At 44.7% G+C, this 22300-nt stretch overlaps 1 protein-coding gene across 6 annotated transcripts in view; it reads left to right on the top strand.

Moving 5' to 3' along the window:
• The window catches only part of LOC115100948, a 152615-nt gene that overhangs the window by 81443 nt on the left and 48872 nt on the right, over positions 1-22300 (top strand). For all 6 annotated transcript variants that reach the window (XR_003859222.1, XM_029620063.1, XM_029620067.1 and 3 more), the window contains 3 exons: positions 4547-4682; positions 21348-21555; positions 21644-21744. Coding sequence is in view for 5 of the 6 variants with exons in the window: in XM_029620063.1 (XP_029475923.1) it covers positions 4547-4682; positions 21348-21555; positions 21644-21744 (445 nt within the window). In the remaining variant the exon portion in view is untranslated. The remainder of the gene's footprint in view (positions 1-4546; positions 4683-21347; positions 21556-21643; positions 21745-22300) is intronic.

The raw sequence follows: 22300 nt of genomic DNA, 5'->3' as shown, positions 1-22300 counted from the left end.
AGGAAGTAGAGAACTTTCTAGCTCTCAGTAAGGTGAAAATCACCACCGCAGAGTATCCTTGCTTCAGCAAGCGAGCCCTTTTAAGGGTCATACCATAAGACAAAATAGAGTCAGATCTTTGTGCAGGACAGGTCCCTACCGCAACAGGGTCCTGTGCACCAGAAGTCGAAGAGGCATATTCACGAGGAGTCTCTGCATACCATGGTCTTCTGGGCCAGTCTAGAGCCACTAAGAGCACCATCCCTCTGTGGTGCTCAATCCTCCGAACATGGGTCATTGAGGAAAGGCATATAGTAACTTGTCTTCTGGCTACTCCTGTACTAGGGCATCAATCCCCAATGACTTCGGTTCTCTCCTGCAGCTGAAGAATCACAGAACTTTCGCAATGCACCTGGAGGTCTAGGAACGGAAGACCCCAGTGGTCCAGAGCCAGCTGAAATGCCTCTTCTGACAACGTCCACTCTCCTGGATCCAGATTCTCCCTGCTGAGAAAGTCTGCCCTTATGTTGTCTCTTTCTGCTATATGTGAGGCTGAGATCACTTGGAGATGCACTTCTGCCCATTCCATAAGTTGACCTATTTCCAGTGACACTTGTTGGCTCTTGGTACCCCTCTGCTGATTCATATAAGCCACAGTTGTTGCGTTGTCAGACATTATTTGGACTAATCGACCTTGCAGCCTGTCGCCGAATTGCAAACATGCCAACTGGTCTGCACTGGCTTCCAGCGGATTGATGTTCCAGAGAGATTCTTCTGCATTCCAGTGTCCTTTTGCTGCCAGCTCCTGATAGTGAGCTCCCTAACCAAGGAGACTCACGTCCATTGTCAGTAACAGCCAGTCTGGTTGGGCTAGGGAAACCACTACAGCTGGGAGGAGACCTCCATCAGCAAGTGAAGCTGAATCAAATAGTCCTGAGACTGTGGGTTCCACCGAGACAGCAGGGAGCACTGCAGAGGATGCATATGCACCCTTGCCCATGATACCACTTCCAGGGTTGCCGCCAATAAGCCAAGTACCTACAGGTAAGATCACACGGGCACAAAGTGTTCATCAACAGATGGAGCTGCACCAGCAACTTCTGAGTTCAAGCTTCTAGCAGGAAAACCTTGCCCAGCTTCGTTTCGAACCGAACTCTGAAGTATTCCAACGACTGAACAGGCTGAAGACTGCTCTTAGCCAGGTTCACTACCCAGTCGAGCTTCTGTAACAGGGAAATCACAGTCTTTTCCAGAGACTTAGCGTGAATCAGTCAGTCTTCCAATTACGGGTGTACTAGGATTCCATCCTCTCTCAACTCTGCCGCAACTACTACCATTACCTTGGAAAAGGTTCTGGGAACGGTGGCCAGACCAAATGGCAGCACCCGTAACTGAAAATGGTGTCCCAGAACTGCGAACCGCAAGAAGTGTTGATGTTTTAGTTGGATGAGAATGTAGAAATATGCCTCTGACAGATCCAGAGAGATCAGAAATTCCCCCGACTGCACGGCCATTATCACAGAGCACAATGTTTCCATGCAAAAGTGTTTCATTTGTGGTTGACGGTTTGATGCCTTTGAGGTCCAGGATGGGATGAAAAGAGCCCTCCTTCTTTGGCACAACAAAATAAATGGAATATCGCCCTGTATTTTCTTGAGACGTGGGCACTGGGAACATAGCCCTCAGACTGAGGAGCCTTGCCAATGTACACTCCACTGCTTGTTTCTTCTGCAGGGAGTGGCAGGAGACTTCTTCGCCATGGACTAAGGAACATTATGAAACTCCATCGCATATCCTTCTCATATCACCTCCAGGACCCACTGATCCAATGTGATCTCAACCCACCTCTGATAAAAGAGAAAGCGGCGTCCCCGTATCTCCTGTTCCCGGGGGTGGGTCAGCAAACCTTCATTGGGTGGCTTGGGAGGTTCCACTACCCAAGCCCGCGCCTCTTCTGGGTTGTCGGGGATGAAAGAACTGGGATCTACCAAAGGGTTGAGTCCTCTGAAAGGTCACTCCCTCTAGGATCGAAAATGCTTGGATCCTCTAGCACGACCTCTCATGTTAAAAGAGCGCTGTGCTTCCTTCTTATCCTCCGGCAAATGAGGAACTGGAGATTCACTCCACTTGCTGGCCAGTTTCTCCAACTCACTTCCAAACAAAAGCAAGTCGTTAAAGGGCAATTTGGTAAGGTTAGTCTTGGAGGTCGTATCGGTCAAACAATTTCTCAACCATAACAGACACCTGGCTGCTACTATCAAAGCTACATGGCCTTCTGGCTGAAGTGAAAACCAAATCACAGCCTGCATCTGCTAAGAAGGCAGCAGCTGGTTCCATAACTGCCCTGGAGTTTACTCCAGAGTCATCAACCTCCTGGGAGAGAAGCAAACAAGAGTGAGCCCCCAAGGAATAACAAGAAGCGATCTACAAGGTCATTGGCACCACTTCAAATGCTTGCTTAAGGATAGTCTCAGTCTTTTTTTTTTTTTTATCATGAGGGAATAGTGGTCCACTTGGAGATTGCACACACAAGTGCATCTACCTTTGGAAAACATAAGCGCTCTCTTACCACTAGATCCAGAGGATACAGGCCTTCCAAAACCCGACCCTCTTTGAAATTAGCTTCTGTGGTGCTCCACTCAAGATCAAGTAATTCTTGAATGGCCTCCATCATGGGGAAAAACAAGAGGCTTTATGCGAGGAAACCAAAATGTGATTTCTCTTTGGCTCAGACACTGAATCTGCCTCAGGAACTCCAAGCATTTTCAAGATCTAGGAAATCAGAGCTGGCAGTTCATCTTGATGAAAGAATCATAACATAGTTCTATAAGGTTCTAATCTGAGGGGGAATTTCACCATCCTTGAGAATCAGGATCGGTGTCATCATCCATGCCATCTGGATCTCTATCCAGAAGTCCCACTGCCACTCTAGGAGTACTCCTGCCATTGACAAAAGGTCCAGGCAAGGATCCTACCTGTATCACTGCCCTGGGGGCACTGGACAGGACTGAGGACAGCGCCTGAAGAAAGGATTGCAACCCCTGGAAAAATTCTACCCATGAAAAAGTAGAAGTATCCAGACCAGGAGGTACCTGAGGTGTACTCACTGAGCTACCCACCATCTGCTGAAGTCAGAGAATACTGGCAGGCTGATGTCACTGCAGGGGTATATATACTGTGACATCAGTTTGCTCCATCTCCTGGTAGAGGTGCATAACCCCACTTGTTCTGGATTCATCTGACTGGACGCTAAGAAAAGGGCCATTTCTGCAGGTAAAGCACTATTTTACTCACAGGAGTTCCTTTGAAAATGACCCTTCATGTACCATGTCTAATTTTATATATATTTTATTCTCTGTTTTAATTGCTATATTTTCTACTATATAATATCTGAGCTTCATTAGTTGGAGCAGTCTATACAATTAACTAAAGAAGGGAAAGAAAGATGTGATAAGTTTGTCTGTAATCTGTCTGTCTGACTGAAGGGTTTCAGAGCTAGAAGCCAGCCTCTGGTTATGTTTTTGATTCATTCACCTGAGATGCTGAGAATGTCACTTCTGTAGTATGTCTGATGGAGCACTTGCACAGGAAAGATGGGATGATTATTTACTTCTTGAACATCACGTTTTTCATTTGATCTCATGCTTTTCAGTGGAAATGAAATTTGAAAATGAAAGGTCCTTATAAGAGGCTGATAGTGGGTAAGATTCAGGAGTAACAGAAAATATTTCTTCACAGAAAGGGTGGTGGATGCTTGGAACAGCCTCCCAGTTAAGGAGATGGAGGCAAAAACAGAAGAGAAATCAAGAAAGCCTGGGATAAGCACAGAGAATCTTTAGTTACAAAAGAGTGAAGAGGAATCCAGAGATCAACTGGGAGCTTATGGTAACAAAACAGGAAGTAATTTGGGCAGATTGGCTGAGCCATAGTCCTGATCTGCTGACAAATTCTGTTTCAATTTAAAACATTTTTCACAACCATTACTGCAGAATGAAGTTCAGATACAAAGCTCTGGCTATGTTCTTTCTAGTTCAGGACTTTCCAAACTTGTCCCACTAATCCCACAGCCAGTCACCTTTTCAGTATATCTAAAATGAATAATTGCATTGGAGACTCACTACATGCATATTCATTGTGAATATCCTGAAAAGCTGACTGCTATGAGGTCACCTGGACTGGTTTGGGAAGCCCCGATCAGAACTAGCTGACATCACTGGCCAATAACTGTCCTATATGTACTACAAAGAGACCACATCCTGAGCTTTAGAGTCTGTTTTCAGTACAATAATAGTGCAAAAATAGATTAACTAGCAATTGAGCAGATACAGGTGCAAGTCACAGAGCAGCTAGTGAGGCAACATCATTCTGAAAGTGTTCAGAGCTGGATGGAAGCTTTCTATACTGCAATATTGATGGCTAAAGTGCATTTGTTTTCTGGATATTTTGGCAAACCAGTTCCAAAGTTGGAGACACCACTAACAGAAATAACTTGGATAATACGTTTTCTAGTTGCCCGTCCCCTGAAAAAACACTTGACGTTTTACTTCTCATTGTACCAATATTGTAGGCTCTGTGCAGTTACTGAAAAACAAACGCCACTGCCCAGACAGACAGAAGGTACAGGAAGAGAAAACAGAGGACAAAGAAATGAAGGAGAGCCCTAGTCCGATGCTGGAGAGCGGATGTAAGCATACCGAGCCTAGGTACTGTACAAGCAGGGGGGAAAATGAATGCTGGCAGAAGAGAGTTGCTCTCTCAGCACAGATCAACAAGCTATTCTTTTTTTAAATTTATATTCTACCTTGTGTGACATTTAAAAGCAGATTACATTCAGGTATTTTCCTATCCCTAAAGGGCTTACAATTTAAGGGCCTGATTCACTAAGGCCTTTCTCCCATTTTGTGGCTAGGGGGAAAAACCTTGAGGAATTAGGCTCTAAATTTGTACCTGAAACAATAAAGGTGAAGTAACTTACTCAATTTCAAAGGAAGTGTTTGCAGGATTTGAATCCTGCTGCTGTAATGCTAAGTTACTCTTCCATCCTGAAACTTGCCAGGACATTTACTGTACTTGTTGAAAGAGATGATACCTTCCTGATGCATTTTTTTTTTGTGACAGGGAGACATGCAAGGATGGAGGAAGGATTTCTTATATCCTAAAGAGGGCAAGAATGTATTGGTGTAAATCTCTTATCAAATAGCAATTTATGTACAAACCTCTTGGCTCCTCCATAGAATGGCCCTAGACTGCCCCTATTTGCAGAGGTAAATGTGCACACCAAACTAAAACTAGGCATGGACTTTTGTAAAACAGCATGTATGTGATGGTGTAACTGCTTTGAAAATTAACTCATTAGTGGGTAACCTAGGAAGCAGTACAGTCTTCTCTACAATAGACAATGTTTAAAACCTCGATAAAGAAAGACCAGTAAAGACCAGCTCTACGAGTCAATCTAAGAAATTTATTATAAAGAAAGGTGTGGTTTCTTTAGGAGCAGTGAGCATTACAATCAAGCGGTGCAAGCTCAGACTTTACTCATTGTTCTATCATCTGTGCACAGCATTATAAGGGTTTACCTTCAACCAATCAACAGGTGTCTGCATATACCCGCCCCTTATCCCTTGACCAATTAGTAAATTTTCACACATGTACCTGCCTTGTTACTAGGGGTTTTAACACTGTTCCTCGTGTAGCTTGTGACATGCGCAGAAACTGGATCCATTCCTTTGTCTGTTTTTAAGTTTCATTTTCACATTCTGGTATCTTCTGGCAACTTCTGTTATGTTACTATCCATACATTCCCCCCCTTGAAGGGTTTCACCTAGGAACCCTTCACGCCTATCTGTGTCGCACATCGCCTGTCTTAGGTTGGCCTGCCTTACCAAGGCTATTCCTTAGTGGCTAAGACTTACCCGTACTCGTACCAATGTGCTCAATTTTCACAGATGGAACTTATTTGCGGTGGGGAAGCTATACATCAGTATTGTTGGAATCTACAAGCAGTAGATTCAAGGTCTCAGCTTGATTCAGCATGATTCATGCACTCTTCTGGGTTACCAACATTTCAGACACTCGATTTTGACATCTCCGTAGGCAGATGCAGAGGCAGGGTAAACATAGACACTAAGTCCTAGTAAGGCAATGGTACATACTGAACCAATTAGAATTTTCAAACCTGAGCCGAATCTCAAAAACCATGATCCAAGGGATCCAAAAGGATCAGTGACATCCAGCCCTTTCCAAGTTTGCACAGGTACATGAGCAAGAGACATCATGTTTTGGGTGATTTCTTCAATTACTTCACCTTTGTCGTCGATTTGTAGGCAGCAGTTACTGAGATTGAATTTTGCACATAGTCCTCCTTCTGAAGCTAGTATGTAGTCTAATGCTAGACGATTCTGATAAATGGCATTCCGGAAATCCTTTTGCTGTGCAGCTAGTATTCTCAGCGCTTTAGCAGTTTCATTGGTAATTATTTCAACAACAGCTTGCAATCTTATAATACGATTTAACATATATATCGGAGTTCTATAACCCCAAGAACCATCCTGAGCCCAAGAGGCAGGATCGTAATAAGCTATGATTCGTTCTGGGGGCCATTCATCATCTTTCCAATTACCTATCTTAAGTTCTCTCTTGCATCGTTCTGAATAAGTACTATACAGGGGCATCCCTAGTTGTTGACCCATTTTTAGGGGAATCAAGAAGAATGAGGGGCGAATGGTGCCCATGGTACAGGTGCCAAACCATCCTTTAGGCAGGGAAGTATGTGCATAAGTGCCACATATCCAGTATAGTCCATTTGGGGGCATACCAGCTCGGGGGAGTTAGTCCATTTCTTAGGGAGAGGAAGGGCTCAACTTCCCAACCAGTAAAGTTCAGGGTTACAGAAGAATTAGACCAATGAGAAATAATCATGTGAGCTCTCGCAGTATGGTTAAGGGAAGATTGCGACAAGCAAGAGGAGTTATCCACAGCTATAGTATGTAATGCATATATGATCTATGAATGCACCATGTTACAACAATGGAGTGGGCCAATACCCATTGTACTTTCCCATATCTGGGTGGTAACTGAATACTGGAGATGTTATAAGGTGTTTTCCAATCCCATTCTTTCGCTTCCCAAGGCCAATTATCTCCCATTTTGGTCCCCCCACAAATATAGCAATTAGAAACATTTAGAGAGGTGGTAATAGCATTGGCAAGGTCAATGAAAAGGTTCCGGGCAGTAGGGGACACAGGAAAAGGTTCTTGGACATGTTGGTAAAACTCTTTAAAAATAGCGGAGTGATCTAATGAGCTTCTACGGGTAGTTACCTTGTGGACATAGAAAAGGCCACAGGGATCAGCTCCTGTGGCGTAGATTCGCATACCAAAAACATTTCCCCAGGATTGGAGGAATTTTGAGGGTGCTAGGAGGGTGATGTTTACCTTATTACAAGTATTGAGTTCACAGTTTGACATGCTCAGTATAAGTGTTAGGGAGGCCCATTGGGCCCATTTACGATCCCACGTGATAAAGGCAACGCAATCCCAATAGGCACAATAAGAGTCAGCCTTTCGGCACAGTGAGAAGTAGGAGAGCCAGTGTATGGCCATCTTTTGGGGCATACATACTTGTGGTTATGCATATAGGTATGGTGCCTAGCCAAATCGTTGCCACATCTTTAGGACATATCCCAAGATGCGGGTAGGGTACATACTTCAAAAATAAGGGATACCGGCTCATCAGTAGGGAGCAAAAGGGTAGATGCCATAAGTAGACCCTGAGGAGTTTCTCCTTTATGGACTTGTATCCATTGTTGGACAGGCTTTTCAGTGGGGTCAAAACAAGTGATTGTATTCCCAGCCGTGCATACACTGTATCGTGTGGAGATGTATGTGCAATATGTAATAATCCCTCCACATTCGTATTGGGACTTGTGCAATAGGGTGGAAGTTTTGGTTATGTCGTCTATCGTTATGGTGATGTATGCTGCACAATCAGAGTCAGTGCTGTACATAGGCAATAGGGACAGGCCAACCCAAATGGATCACATATAAGAACAGCAAAACATTATCACGGGTTACGAAATACGAATGCCAAACTGAAAATATAGGAACAGGCCAACCGAGGTAAAAATGATAAACACACATCCAGGAATCAAAAGAGAGAAACAGGGGTTGGTGGAACATTTCAGTGTTTTAAATGTTTGTCTTTGTCTCAGTTCAAATCGTCAGAAGGGGGCAATTGTTCTTCAGGGTCTGCATCAGGTTCGAGGTCAGTAAGTTGTGGCTGCGGGCAGATGTCTCTCAGGTGGGTCCATACCGTGTCTTGTCCTAGCTTGACAGCAGTCGGGGTAGTAGCAGAAACCGAGAATGGTCCTACGTACACGGGATCTTTCCAACTCTTATGCGTGTAACTCTTTCGCCACACTAGGTCCCCCACTTTTACTGATGGAAGACGATCAAGATCGTTTCGTCAATCATTTGGGGTTCCTGCAAAAGAATGGATGTAGGTCAAAGCAGCACATAGATTTTTCCAATATGTGGGGAAACGGTCCATCATAGCTGTACTAGGAGTTACCCAAGGCATAAACCTACCTGTCTGTAGTTGAAATGGTGATAGGCGTAATTCGGACAGAGGTGCATTTCGCAAATTCAACAATGCCCATGGTAGACAGTCTAACCACGAACCCTCAGTTTGTTCCATTAGTAACCACAGTCGTGTCTTCAATAAACCATGTATCGTTCCACAAGACCGTTGCTCTGAGGTCTGTAAATAGCCACTCTACGATGGTGGCATCCCAGTAATTTGTGATGGTGTCCACCAACTTGTTGGCAAAATGGGTGCCGTTGTCAGTGACTATGCAGTGTGGAAACCCATGTCGTGGTATGATTTCTTGACACAACACTTTTGCCATCGCATTGCTACTCTCGCTTCTGCAGGGAAAAGACTCTATCCAGTGTTAGTACCTGTCGACGCAAACCAAAAGGAAACGACGGCGTAGTTCTCTGCTTCCCATGTCCGTAAAATCACAGTGCCATTCTATACCTGGACCCTGCAGTCGGGGAATGTGTCCAGAATTAATAAGGGGTCCTCTTCGTGGAATGTTACCCGTACAAATATGACATATTTGCATGGTCTCGTGACATATGGTACGAATCTTCGGATTCCACTATGCGGACAATAGTTCTTGCATGAGCTGTGTGGCTGGCCTATGAGCTGGCAAATGTAAACTGGAGGCAATGTGTCTGATCGCTGCTGAGGGTAAACAAGGCTTTCCAAATGGATGGGTATACAGGAAACAGTCTTTACTGGGGTGGCTAATAGGCGTGGCCCGGGCACATATCCATTCCTCAATTTCAGCACCAGTTGCTTCTTGTTGGAATTGATAGGCAGTTTGCAGGGGAGAGTGGACATCTTCTTCTGGATACCACAAGGGTGCTTCCTCGTCTTCCTGAAGTGGACCATGAGGGTGTGTAGCCTGTGCTTCGGCTCTCGCTCTAGAACATGTAGTTACCATGATGCGATAGGGGTTGGGCATACTGTCTTGCTGATGCTGGTTGAGGCCTTGGAGTTCCATGTCAACTAGGTAATTACCCAATGCTTCCCATGACGATGAAGGCTTCTGGTGACCTTTGACCCATGTAATCGCGACATGTTCTCCCCTGTCACCAAATTTTTCAAGGGACGTAAACAGTTTCTGCCATATCTGTATACTATTGAGAGAGGTGCCCATACTTGTCATCATCCCTCTCTTCTTCCATTTGTGACTGTGTTGGTGTTCGGAAGAAAAAACGTAGTGCGAGTCCGTGTAAATAGTGACAGGGACTAATGGATAACAGTGTTCTAGCAGGTGGTCTAAGACCCATGTAATTGCAATTAGTTCTCCTTCTTGCACACTCGTGTCTGAGGGGAGTGAAAACACGTATTTTTTCAAAACCGTATCTGAGGTAGGAGTTGAAGAGCAGCAAAACCTGTAGACATCAGGAGGGTTCCTCCAGCATCAATAAAACAATATTCTCCAGTTTCCAAGGGAGTGGCAAGTAAAGGAAGATCGTCTGGTTCAGGAAGCTGCCGGGCACAAGTGTGAGGCAAAGTGTCAAAAGGATCCGTGGCTGATAATATTTTGTCCAAAGAAGTAGCTGTGGTGGGCGCTGTCTTGCCCATGGCTGTAATGTAGTAGCAGAAGAGTTGAGAATAGCTTTGTACTTTCCAGTACGAGAGGCAGTTAAAGACATTTGGGAAGGTGTGAGAAGAAAGCTAACATGTTGAGTGTGGAGAATCACCGTGGCATATGGGATATAGTGGTTCAATTTTTCTCGTGCTGCAGCGCAGGCGAGCACTCCTTTTTTGCAAGTAGTCATGCCTAATTCAACTGGGGAAAATTTACCAGAAAGGAAGATAACAGCTTCCATTTGGTCTTGTGTACCAACGGCAGACCAAGTATGTTGTCCGGCTATGACCCAAAGGTGCAAAGACTGGTTATGTTGGTAAGCCAGTAGGGTATTGGCTTGCATAGCTTCAGTAATGAGGGCTTTCAGACGGGATGTGTCTCGAGCAGTGAAATGTACAGGCTGTGAGCCTTTCGCTTGTTTTTGTAGATAAGTATGCAGGAAAAGGGCCTTTTGACTAAAGGCAGGAATCCAGAGACGACAAAAATTAAGTAAGCCCAGTATAGCTCGAGTCTGGGTAACCGTGATGGGTGGAATAGGGAGGGACACCAGGGATCATACTAGGATGTCATTAATAGAGCGCACTCCACTTCCCAGGTGAACACCTAGAGAGGGAACAGAAGTCTGGGCCAACAAGAATTTGCGGCGATTAACTTTATATCCTAGGTGATATAGGGTAGTCAAGAGCTGAACCGAAAGTTGGATACAGAGTGCTTCATCCGTGGCCGTAAGGAGCAGATTGTCAACATATTTGCAGAGGCTAGCGTTCTCAGGTAATGTGGCCTCAAACAGTTCTAAATCTTTTCGTAGCAGGGTACTAAAAGTAGTTGGGCTGTCTCAGAAGCCCTGCGGGAGACGTGTCCACTGAAAACTGCGTGGTCCAAATTGAAAGGATGTCAACGGGCAACAAGAGGGGTCAAGGGGAATACAGAAGAAAGCGTTGGAGAGATCAATACATGTCTTAAATTGGTGAATCGGTGTGCAATGTAGGAGAGTCACATAGGTATAGTAAGATCATTCAACACCCGTAAGTCTTGAACCAGTCTCCATCTCCCATTCTTTTTCTTTACTGGGAACAAAGGTGTATTATAGGGTGAATCACTGGGTTCTAGCACTCCTGCTACGAGCAAACTCTGAATCTCTACTTCTATAGAGGGAAGGGCTTCGGAGGGTAGTGGATATTGAACCTGTTGGGGCCCTACGTTGTCATCCTTAAGGCGAATACAATGAGGATGTGCCAAATGGGAAAATCCAAACTCATTTTCACCATCCATGGACCATAGGTCTTTGGGTACTGAAGTCAGTGCAGAATCGCGTTGATCTGTGAAATGATCCAAAACCACCATAATCAAAGAGGTAGGGGAGTGAGAATGGGAAAAATTCAACTGCACTCGAAATTTAGAGAGATCTCGACCCAGGAGGTTCACAGGACAATTAGGGGCATATACAAAACGACCATCATGTTGTTCATCTCCACATTAGAGGGAACATACTTGTGTACATCTTATTGGGTGGAGGTACCTGAAAGACCGGTAACGGGCTGAGATGCAGAGGATAGAGTAACAGAAGGTGGTAGGCAACGAAGAACAGAAATAGAGGCTCCCGTGTCTACTAGGAATCGCACGGGGTGTTTGCTGTTCAGTATTAGTTCAAGGGTAGGCGTGTGTGAGTCAGCAGGGATAGTTATTGGTGTGACAAGAGATATCGCAATTCGGTATCATTGGGGAGGGTATTGATGCTTCGGTCCTGTCCATGTACGAGGGTTGAACGTCGGGTATGGAGATTGTCCCCTACGGCTTGGGTATGAGGGGCTTCTCATAGGATGCTGACTGTTCTGTCCAGGAGGATTTGAAGAAGGGACTGAGAAGTGGCAATCCTGAGCATAATGACCAAATTGGCTGCATTGGTAGCATTGTTGTCCTAGCCCTCTTCTTTGAGGTGTGGGCCAGTCGGGGGCATAATCCTGGTGTTCCCAATCACGGGGTCTTGTGTCACGCAGGAAGGATTCGGGTTACCTCTAATCGCGTTACGAGCGGTGTTCATATCGGCAGTGATAAGAGATCCGGCTCGTGGGTAAAGTCTCATTTGGGGACTTAAGGCTTCTGTCCAGCCAGCCAAATTATCTATCCATGGAAAAACATACTGGTACGAGCAATCTTGACGCTTTATGAAGTCGCCGAGGGTTAATGCTGGCAGAGACGGGGAAGAAGTAGTGGCAGGACTTTTAACTGAGGTAGCAGCGGCAAACGCCGAAGGACTGTCACAAATCGGTTCTCTCGGGGTCATATGGTCAGTCATGTGTTGTCGTAAAGCTGAGACAATCTGACTAGTGCTACAGAAGGTTGCAAGGGAGACAAAGTAGGTGGGTCTTCAAAAGCTAGCTGTCCCAAAAGTTCGTCAGAAAGAACGGATGCGGGGCTGCGAGTAGGAGGGGTGACGGTGTTATGATCGGGAGAAGCTGCAGGGGGAACAGGGAGGACCAGAGTACAATATAAGGTACCATGGAGAGAAATGAGGCCTCCTTCATCCTCTTGAGGGAGTGGAATCGAGATGGGGGCGGGCGCTGTGACAATAGGAGTACTAGCAATGGGCGCGGGCTGAGACGCAGATGGGGATGGCTGTGGGATTCGGTCTGGGACCAAGGGGGTGTAGCCAGTGGCAGTCATGGGGGCGGGACATTTGAGGGGTGTGGCTTGGACAGGGGTGGTGGCAACAGTGGGAAACGCCATTTGCTGAAGGCGTGCCTGTACGTCTGCGTACAGGTGTGGGTTGGACGACGTATAGTAAGGGGGTGGAGCACCAAGAGGCATATCTCCAGTGTCATCGACAGTCGTAGGTGGGGAAAGGGGTGTTGTAACAGGATCCGGAAGAGGAGCAACAGGGGAAGCCGGAAGAGGAGCCGGGAGCGCGCAGGCTCCGCCATCTTCATCTTTCGGCGAGGGAGAACTTGCATGTTTGATAAATGATTTAACTAAAACAAACCAACTATGCACTTGACGATGTTCTTTCAGCTTATCGGCATCAGAGGTGTACTTTTTATCAATAAATTCTTTCAAACGGGACAACAAAACAGTATCGAACGAGCCATGCACACGCCAGGTGAGGAAGGCGGCCTTCGCTGCCCACGTGACCCATTTAAAGTGGCAAGTCCTAATCAACTTTTTGTTCAGATGAAGGAATGCAAGCACTCGAGTAAGCGGCGCATCAGCATCAGAAAAGGTAGGGGTCTTTTGCGAACGTAACTTAGAGAACATCGTGGTCTAAGAAAATGGCGAATGAAACAGAAAAGAAAGTGCAGACGAAAGCGCGGAAAAATCTAGTTTTACAGAAGCAAACAATAACAGTAATAACAACAGGGACCCTTTTATGTGAAGGGGACCTAAAATCTTACCTGTTCCGACGTCTCGGGCGAGGTTATTAAAACTAAATCGAGCTCCGGCCACACGCACGGTCCCGAGCAAAGCACCGCTCCCGCATGCTGATTACCGACGCCAGCCATGCTTGTAACACTCGGTACTAGACAGTAGACTTGGATGGCCGCTGCATGCCTGATACCTGAGACGGACGTCCTGCGGAGGTTTGCGCAAGGCTTCCTGGGAATCCGAGTCACGGCACCATATGTTTAAAACCTCGGTAAAGAAAGACCAGTAAAGACCAGCTCTAAGAGTCAATCTAAGAAATTTATTATAAAGAAAGGTGTGGTTTCTTTAGGAGCAGTGAGCATTACAATCAAGCGGTGCAAGCTCAGACTCTACTCATTGTTCTATTGTCTGTGCACAGCGTTATAAGGGTTTACCTTCAGCCAATCAACAGGTGTCTGCGTATCCCCGTCCCTTATCCCTTGGCCAATTAGTAAATTTTCACACATGTATCTGCCTTGTTACTAGGGGTTTTAACACTGTTCCTCGTGTAGCTTGTGATATGCGCAGAAGCTGGATCCATTCCTTTGTCTGTTTTTAAGTTTCATTTTCACGTTCTGGTATCTTCTGGCAACTTCTGTTATGTTACTATCCATACAACAATGTCCAGGTCTCAGCACCTCATTTTGTTAGAAATCTGGTTTCCTGAGCACTTCCCCCAGGATTCAGCTATTATTATGTATAGTGCCTTGTAAAATTTTCACTCCCTTGTACACTTTTCAAATTCTGTCCAAAAACCTCATATCAAATTCCATTAAAGCTTTGGTGATCTACATAACATACTTTACACATTGTGAAAGATCAATAATAGAAATATTCCAAAAGTATTTAAGAAAGAAAAGCCAGAAAGTCTCAATTGCATAAGTTTTCACATCCCTTGACTCAATACCTGCTGCAAAAGTGGCTTCAACCAATAACTACCGTGGGTATTTTAGGTTAGGATGTGTGCATGTGTTTTTGTTTTGTTTTGTTTTAAGATAGCAGCATAGGAAAAATGTACACGTGTGTGCAGAGAAGGGCTAAAAAGTTATAAAGGGGTTGGAACATCTTTCCTATGATGAGAGGCTACCCAGATTAGGGCTCTTCAGCTTAGAAAAAAAGATAGCTGAGGGGACATTATAGACGTTTATAAAATCAGAGTAGGGTGGAACAGGTAAATAAAGGACGGTTATTTATCCTTTTAAATAATGCTAAAGTGGGGGGAGGGAGGGCATTCCATGAAAATGAGAAATGTAAAAGAAATTGTAGAAAATATTTTTTCACCAATCAAGATGTGGAATCTGTTGCCATAGGTAGTGGTGAAGACAACAAGCATAGCAGGGTTAACAAAAGGTTTGGACAAATCACTGGCAGATAGACTAAAAAAAAAAAGCTATTGCTATCACAGGTGATGAGTAACAGTAAACAGATCTACTTTATGGGATCTGCCAGATACTTGTAACCGAGACTGGCCACTGGCAGAGAGAGGATACTGGAGTCAATGAACCTTGGTGTGACCCAGCATGGCATTTCTTATTAAAAAAAAGTAATCTATTTAGGAAGAGACCGACTGCAGAAAGCCATAGGGTGGATCAAAAAATAACCTCATATCAAAATTAAGGTACAAAATTTTCAAAAGGAACTCTATGAACATTGCATGATATCAAGTTTATTTGGCTCAAGAATTTGCATATGAATATTATATGAAAACTAAAGTCACAAAGGAAACTTTGTCAACCCAAACTGCTGCTGCTGAAAGACAAGTAGGCTAAAATCTTTCCCAACAGCTATTTCTTGCTAACGGGCTGATTCAGTAAAGTCCGCGGGAGAGTGGACGAACGCCCGTGCTCCCGGCGCGCACACAGGCCACTCGCCTGTTCGTGCGATTCTGTATTTAAATTAGGTGGTGCGGTAGAAACGCGGCTGCGGGTTTGACAGCCGACGCTCAATTTTGCCGGCGTCGGTTCTCGAGCCCGCTGACAGCCATGGGCTCGGAAACCGGACGCCGGCAAAATTGAGCGTCTGGTTTTCGGCCCGACAGCCGCCGGCCCATTTAAAAAATTTTTTTTTCTTTTTTTTTTTTACTTTTTTTACCCTTCGGGACCTCCGACTTAATATCGCCATGATATTAAGTTGGAGGGTGCACAGAAAAGCAGTTTTTACTGCTTTTCTGTGTACTTTCCCGGTGCCGGCAGAAATGAACGCCTACCTTTGGGTAGGCGCTAATTTCTTAAGGTAAAATGTGCGGCTTGGCTGCACATTTTACTTTCTGTATCGCTCGGGCATACCTAATAGGGCCCTCAACATGCATTTGCATGTTGAGGGCCCTATTAGGTGCCACGGGTTGGACGCGCGTTTTCCGCCCCTTACTGAATAAGGGGTAAGGGAAAACGCGTGACCAAGGGCAGGTTAACAGTGCGCTCCATTGGAGCGCACTGTACTGTATCAGCCTGTAAATTAGGCCCAGAACTGTCATTGGCTGCAGCAAGAGAATTCTGCAGGAGTAGAGACTGAAGGAGCCGACGCCTACTAGTAAAATGGCTAATCCACCCACTATGTGCTTGCCAACAACAAGAAAAGTCAGAGTTCCTCACTGTGGGAAGACGGGAACCTTCCTGATTCTGAGGCAGGAAGCAACCACTGTGACTACCTATTACACTGGTAAACAAATTTCTGGGAACAGTTTGTTTCCTCCACAACCTTCGGTGAAACATGTAGATTTTAACAAGCTGAACACAAATATGCATTTATTATGTCTGTTTCACATACCGTTTGCCAGAAAAGTGTGATATACATTAAGCATTGTTACATGTCTGTAGCGGCATAAGCCACAATGGCAATTTTGGCACCCGAAAATAAAACTAAAAATGTTTTGCTTCAGATTTTCGTTTGTAATCACTGTCCGACGCTTCGCGGATGAGAGTCCAACAATAGTCATTCAGCATGGAAGGGTTCCACTTGCCTTGATACCGTTTCTCCATTTTGACAATGTCTTGATGAAACCTTTCACCATGTTCGTCACGCACAGCGCCAAGATTGTCTGGGAAGAAGTCCAAGTGAGAATGAAGAAAATATATCTTCAATGACATGTTGCACTTCATCAATCTGTATGCCTGAAGCAGATTTTCAACCTGTTCGACATGGTCTGCTGCCTTTTAGTTGCCTAGAAAGTTACAAACAACATTGTTGAAGGCTGCCACGCAACACGTTCTGTACCTTGCAGAAGACCATCAAAGTGGCTATCCTTCACCACAGCTCGGATTTGTGGGCCAACGAAAACACCTTCTTTTATCTTGGCGTCACTTATGGGCTGGGGCTTGCCCGAGCAAGTTCTGGCATGATCAGGCAGAGTTTCTTGGTGTATTTTAAAGAAAGTTAGTCTCTGTTACATTACTTTGCTTACGGCCATCAAAAATATGACATGGTTAAAAGGGGAGGTGAAAGAACCTATTTTAGCCAAAAGATCTTCATTCAAAAATTGGAAGAATGATCCAACAGAAGAAAATAGGATAATGCATAAGCATTGGCAAGTTAAATGTAAGACATTGATAAGACAGGCTAAGAGAGAATTTGAAAAGATGTTGGCCACAGAGGCAAAAACTCTCAGTAAAACCTTTTTAAAATATATCCGAAGCAGAAAGCCTGTGAGGGAGTCAGTTGGACCGTTAGATGTTCGAGGGGTTAAAGGGACAATTAGAGAAGATAAGGCCATCGCGGAAAGATTAAATTATTTTTTTTCTTCAGTGTTTACTGAAGAGGATGTTGGGGAGATACCCACATCAGAGAAGGTTTTCATGGGTAATGATTCAGATGGAGTTAACCAAATCACGGTGAACCTAGAAGATGTGGTAGGCCTGATTGACAAACTAAAGAGCAGTAAATAACCTTGACCGGATGGTATACACCCCAGGGTTCTGAAGGAACTAAAAAATGAAATTTCAGACCTATTAGTAAAAATTTGTAACCTATCATTAAAACCATCCATTGTACCTCAAGGCTGGAGAATAGCTAATGTAACCCCAATATTTAAAAAGGGCTCCAGGGGCGATCCGGGAAACTACAGACCAGTTAGCCTGACTTCAGTGCCAGGAAAAATAGTGGAAATTGTTCTAAATAACAAAATCACAGAACATATAGAAAGACATGTTTTAATGGAACAAAGTCAGCATGGCTTTACCCAAGGCAAGACTTGCCTCACAAATCTTCACTTTTTTGAAGGAGTTAATAAACATGTAGATAACGGTGAACCGGTAGATGTAGTATATTTGGATTTTCAGAAGGCGTTTGACAAAGTTCCTCATGAGAGGCTTCTAGGAAAAGTAAAAAGTCATGGGATAGGTGGCGATGTCCTTTCGTGGATTACAAACTGGCTAAAAGACAGGAAACAGAGAGTAGGATTAAATGGACAATTTTCTCAGTGGAAAGGAGTGGGCAGTGGAGTGCCTCAGAGATCTGTATTGGGACCCTTACTTTTCAATATATTTATAAATGATCTGGAAAGAAATACGACAAGTGATATAATCAAATTTGCAGATGATACAAAATTGTTCAGAGTAGTTAAATCACAAGCAGATTGTGATAAATTGCAGGAAGACCTTCTGAGACTGGAAAATTGGGCATCCAAATGGCAGATGAAATTTAATGTGGATAAGTGCAAGGTGATGCATAAAGGGAAAAATAACCCATGCTATAGTTACACAATGTTAGGTTCCACATTAGGTCCTACAACCCAAGAAAGAGATCTAGGCGTCATAGTGGATAACACATTGAAATCATCGGTTCAATGTGCTGCGACAGTCAAAAAAGCAAACAGAATGTTGGGAATTATTAGGAAGGGAATGGTGAATAAAACAGAAAATGTCATAATGCCTCTGTATAGCTCCATGGTGAGACCGCACCTTGAATACTGTGTGCAATTCTGGTCACCGCATCTCAAAAAAGATATAGTTGCGATGGAGAAGGTACAGAGAAGGGCGACCAAAATGATAAGGGGAATGGAACAGCTCCCCTATGAGGAAAGACTAAAGAGGTTAGGACTTTTCAGCTTGGAGACGAGATGGCTGAGGGGGAATATGATAGAGGTGTTTAAAATCATGAGAGGTCTAGAACGTGTTAATGTGAATCAGTTATTTACTCTTTCGGAAAATAGAAAGACTAGGAGGCACTCCATGAAGTTAGCATGTGGCACATTTAAAGCTAATCGTAGAAAGTTCTTTTTCACTCAATGTAAGAACATAAGAAATTGCCATGCTGGGTCAGACCAAGGGTCCATCAAGCCCAGCATCCTATTTCCAACAGAGGCCAAAACCAGGCCACAAGAACCTGGCAATTACCCAAACACTAAGAAAAACCCATGCTACTGATGCAATTAATAGCAGTGGCTATTCCCTAAGTATAATTGATTAATAGCCATTAATGGACTTCTCCTCCAAGAACTTATCCAAACCTTTTTTGAACCCAGCTACACTAAGGGGTAGATTTTAAGAAAGTGCGCCTTCGCGTACTTTTGTTGGCACACCAGGCGCAAACAAAAGTACGCTTGATTTTAGTAGATTCGCGCGTAGCCGCGCGTATCAGCTAAAATCCAGGATCGGCGCGCGCAAGGCTGCCGATGTCGTGTAGCCGGCACGCGCCGAGCCGCACAGCCTGCTGCCGTTCCCTCCGAGGCCGCTCCGAAATCGGAGCGGCCTCGGAGGGAACTCGCTTTCGCCGTCCCCTCACCTTCTCCTCCCTTCCTCTATCTAACCCCCCCCCCGGCCCTATCTAGACCCCCCCCCCTACCTTTGTCGGGGGATTTACGCCTCCCGGAGGGAGAAGTAAATCCCCGCGCGCCAGCGGGCCGCTAGCGCGCCGAGACGCGACCTGGGGGCGGTTCCGGAGGGCACGGCCACGCCCCCGGACCACCCCAGGCTGAAACCACGCCCCCGGGCCCGCCCTCGAAACGCCGCGTCCCGCCCCCAAAACACCGCGCTGATCCGACACGCCCCCCTCGAAAAACCCCGGGACTTACGCGAGTCCCTGGGCTCTGCGCACGCCGGTAGGCCTATGGAACATAGGCGCACCGGCGCGCAAGGCCCTGCTCGCGTAAATCCGCCCGGATTTACGCGAGCAGGGCTTTTAAAATCCGCCCCTAACCGCACTAACCACATCCTCTGGCAACAAATTCCAGAGCTTTATTGTGCGTTGAGTGAAAAAGAATTTTCTCCGATTAGTCTTAAATGTGCTACTTGCTAACTTCATGGAATGCCCCCTAGTCCTTCTATTATTCAAAAGTGTAAATAACCGAGTCACATCTACTCGATCAAGACCTCTCATGAACTTAAAGACCTCTGTCATATCCTCCCTCAGCCGTCTCTTCTCCATGCTGAACAGACCTAACCTCTTCAGCCTTTCCTCATAGGGGAGCTGTTCCATCCCCTTTATCATTTTGGTTGCCCTTCTCTGTACCTTCTCCATCGCAACTATATCTTTTTTGAGATGCGGCGACCAGAATTGTACACAGTATTCAAGGTGCGGTCTCACCATGGAGCGATACAGAGGCATTATGACATTTTCCGTTCTATTAACCATTCCCTTCCTAATAATTCCTAACATTCTATTTGCTTTTTTGACTGCTGCAGCACACTGAGCCGACGATTTTAAAGTATTATCCACTATGATGGCTAGATCTTTTTCCTGGGTGGTAGCTCCTAATATGGAACCTAGCATCGTGTAACTACAGCAAGTGTTATTTTTCCCTATATGCAACACCTTGCACTTGTCCACATTAAATTTAATCTGCCATTTGGATGCCCAATCTGCCAGTCTTGCAAGGTCCTCCTGTAATGTATCACAGTCTGCTTGTGATTTAACTACTCTGGAATTTGTTGCCAGAGGATGTGGTTAGTGCAATTAGTGTAGCTGTGTTTAAAAAAGGATTGGATAAGTTCTTGGAGGAGAAGTCCATTACCTGTATTAATTAAGTTGACTTAGAAAATAGCCTCTGCTATTACTAGCAACAGTAGCATGGAATAAACTTAGGTTTTGGGTACTTGCCAGGTTCTTATGGCCACTGTTGGAAACAGGATGCTAGGCTTGATGGACCCTTGGTCTGACCCAGTATGGCATGTTCTTATGTTCTTCCTACTGTCCAACAAGAAAATATACGCGTGATTATGTTTTAAAATTTCACAATTATTGTAACACAAAATTAGCCGTTTCTCAAAAACCTTACATGATGTACAAATTTCGAAATAATGTCTGTGATCAGCATCAAAAAATCTATTTGGAACACCAAAAAGCCTGAAGGAAACAAAAATGTTGTTTACCAGTGTTATGAGAGAAGTGGTGATGTTGGACTCATCTCCTAAAGGGGGCAGTAGTATCTTGCAATACAGACCGGTGACAGAGTCATCATCATCCTTTATTTTAAACTTTTCCAGCTAAAGAATTTAAAAAAATGCTATATAAGCACATCTCTTACCTGGAGTGAGCAGAAAGAGAAACTTGTGAGCATGTACCAGATTCTATAAACAATGTTAGGCTAAAGCCTACAGCCCTGTAATACAGTAGAGGAGGAATGATCTAGAATAATCTGCTATGGTGAGCCCGCTCCTTTACAGATACAAAAAAACAAAGGGGGACTGGGACACATCTCTAGCATCAAAGACTGGTGCTAGAGCAGCTGTAATCTGATAAATGTGCTATGGTCATAAGTAGAGATGAGCTGCCCAAGTGCTTCATTTCATATTAATCTTAATGTATAATGTGCTGCCGTGAATGAAGGAGATACTGTCATTAATTCAATCTTGTATTTTGATCCCTTTTGTAGAGAAGACAAAGTGGAAGAGAGAGTATTTTCCTCAATAGAGGCCTTGCCTATTCAGCTCAAAGTGGGGCAGGCTTATATGACAGTGACCTGCCTGGACCCTATTCTGGTGCACAGTGCTTCCTCCAATGTGCCACGCACCCCCACCAGGAAGGAATGCGAGTGCTTCATTCGTTATCTCTGGGGCATGAATCATATACAGATGCAGGAGGTGAGAAGGAACAGGTGCATCTCACCCTTTTTGTAATTAATGTATTCCCATTGTTTAATAGCCTGTTTATTTTTCTTATGCCTTTCAGCTCAAGCGTTTGAAAACCTTCCTGGGGGATGTTGCTTACAACAACAAATGGACTTCAGAAACTCATCTGCTTGCTAAAACTCTCCTGCAGAGTCCCACCAGGTAAAGATTTTCCTCCACACTGGCAGCTGGCTGGAAGAAAACCTTAATTTATTTCAGCTTTAATCTCATGTTTATAAAGGAAGAAAGCCCTCACTCCCATACACTTTGTTTATGCCATGCACAACATAAAATCCAGTTCCAAGGATGGCATATAAGGTGAATTACTTATCTGATAATTTTCTTTATCCCAGGACAAGCAGGATGCTAGTCCTCACATATGGGTGACATCGGTAATGGAGCCCTATGTACGGAAAAACTTCTTTAAAAGTTTCCATGAAACTTTTGAATGGCACCGGAGTGCCTACTGAGCATGCCCAGCATGCCATGATATTCCCTGCCACTGGGGTCTCCCTTCAGTCTTCTTTTTTCCGCGAAGCCGTTAGCATCGCGGGCTATTGGAGTCCTGAGGTGATTTTCACCTATTTCCAAAGTTTATACTTTTTGGGAAAAAAATTACTTCCATCGCAGGGGTTTCCCTCAGTTATCGCAGCGGTAACTTTTTTCCGTGCTCGGTTTCCGGCCGGGACCGATATTTTTAGGTCACCGCCGTCGACGG

The sequence above is a fragment of the Rhinatrema bivittatum genome, chromosome 11 (genome assembly GCF_901001135.1).
Source record: "Rhinatrema bivittatum chromosome 11, aRhiBiv1.1, whole genome shotgun sequence".
Lineage (NCBI taxonomy): Eukaryota > Metazoa > Chordata > Amphibia > Gymnophiona > Rhinatrematidae > Rhinatrema > Rhinatrema bivittatum.
The sequence above is the reverse complement of the archived record's forward strand: the minus strand, read 5'-3'. Positions and strand labels throughout refer to the sequence as shown.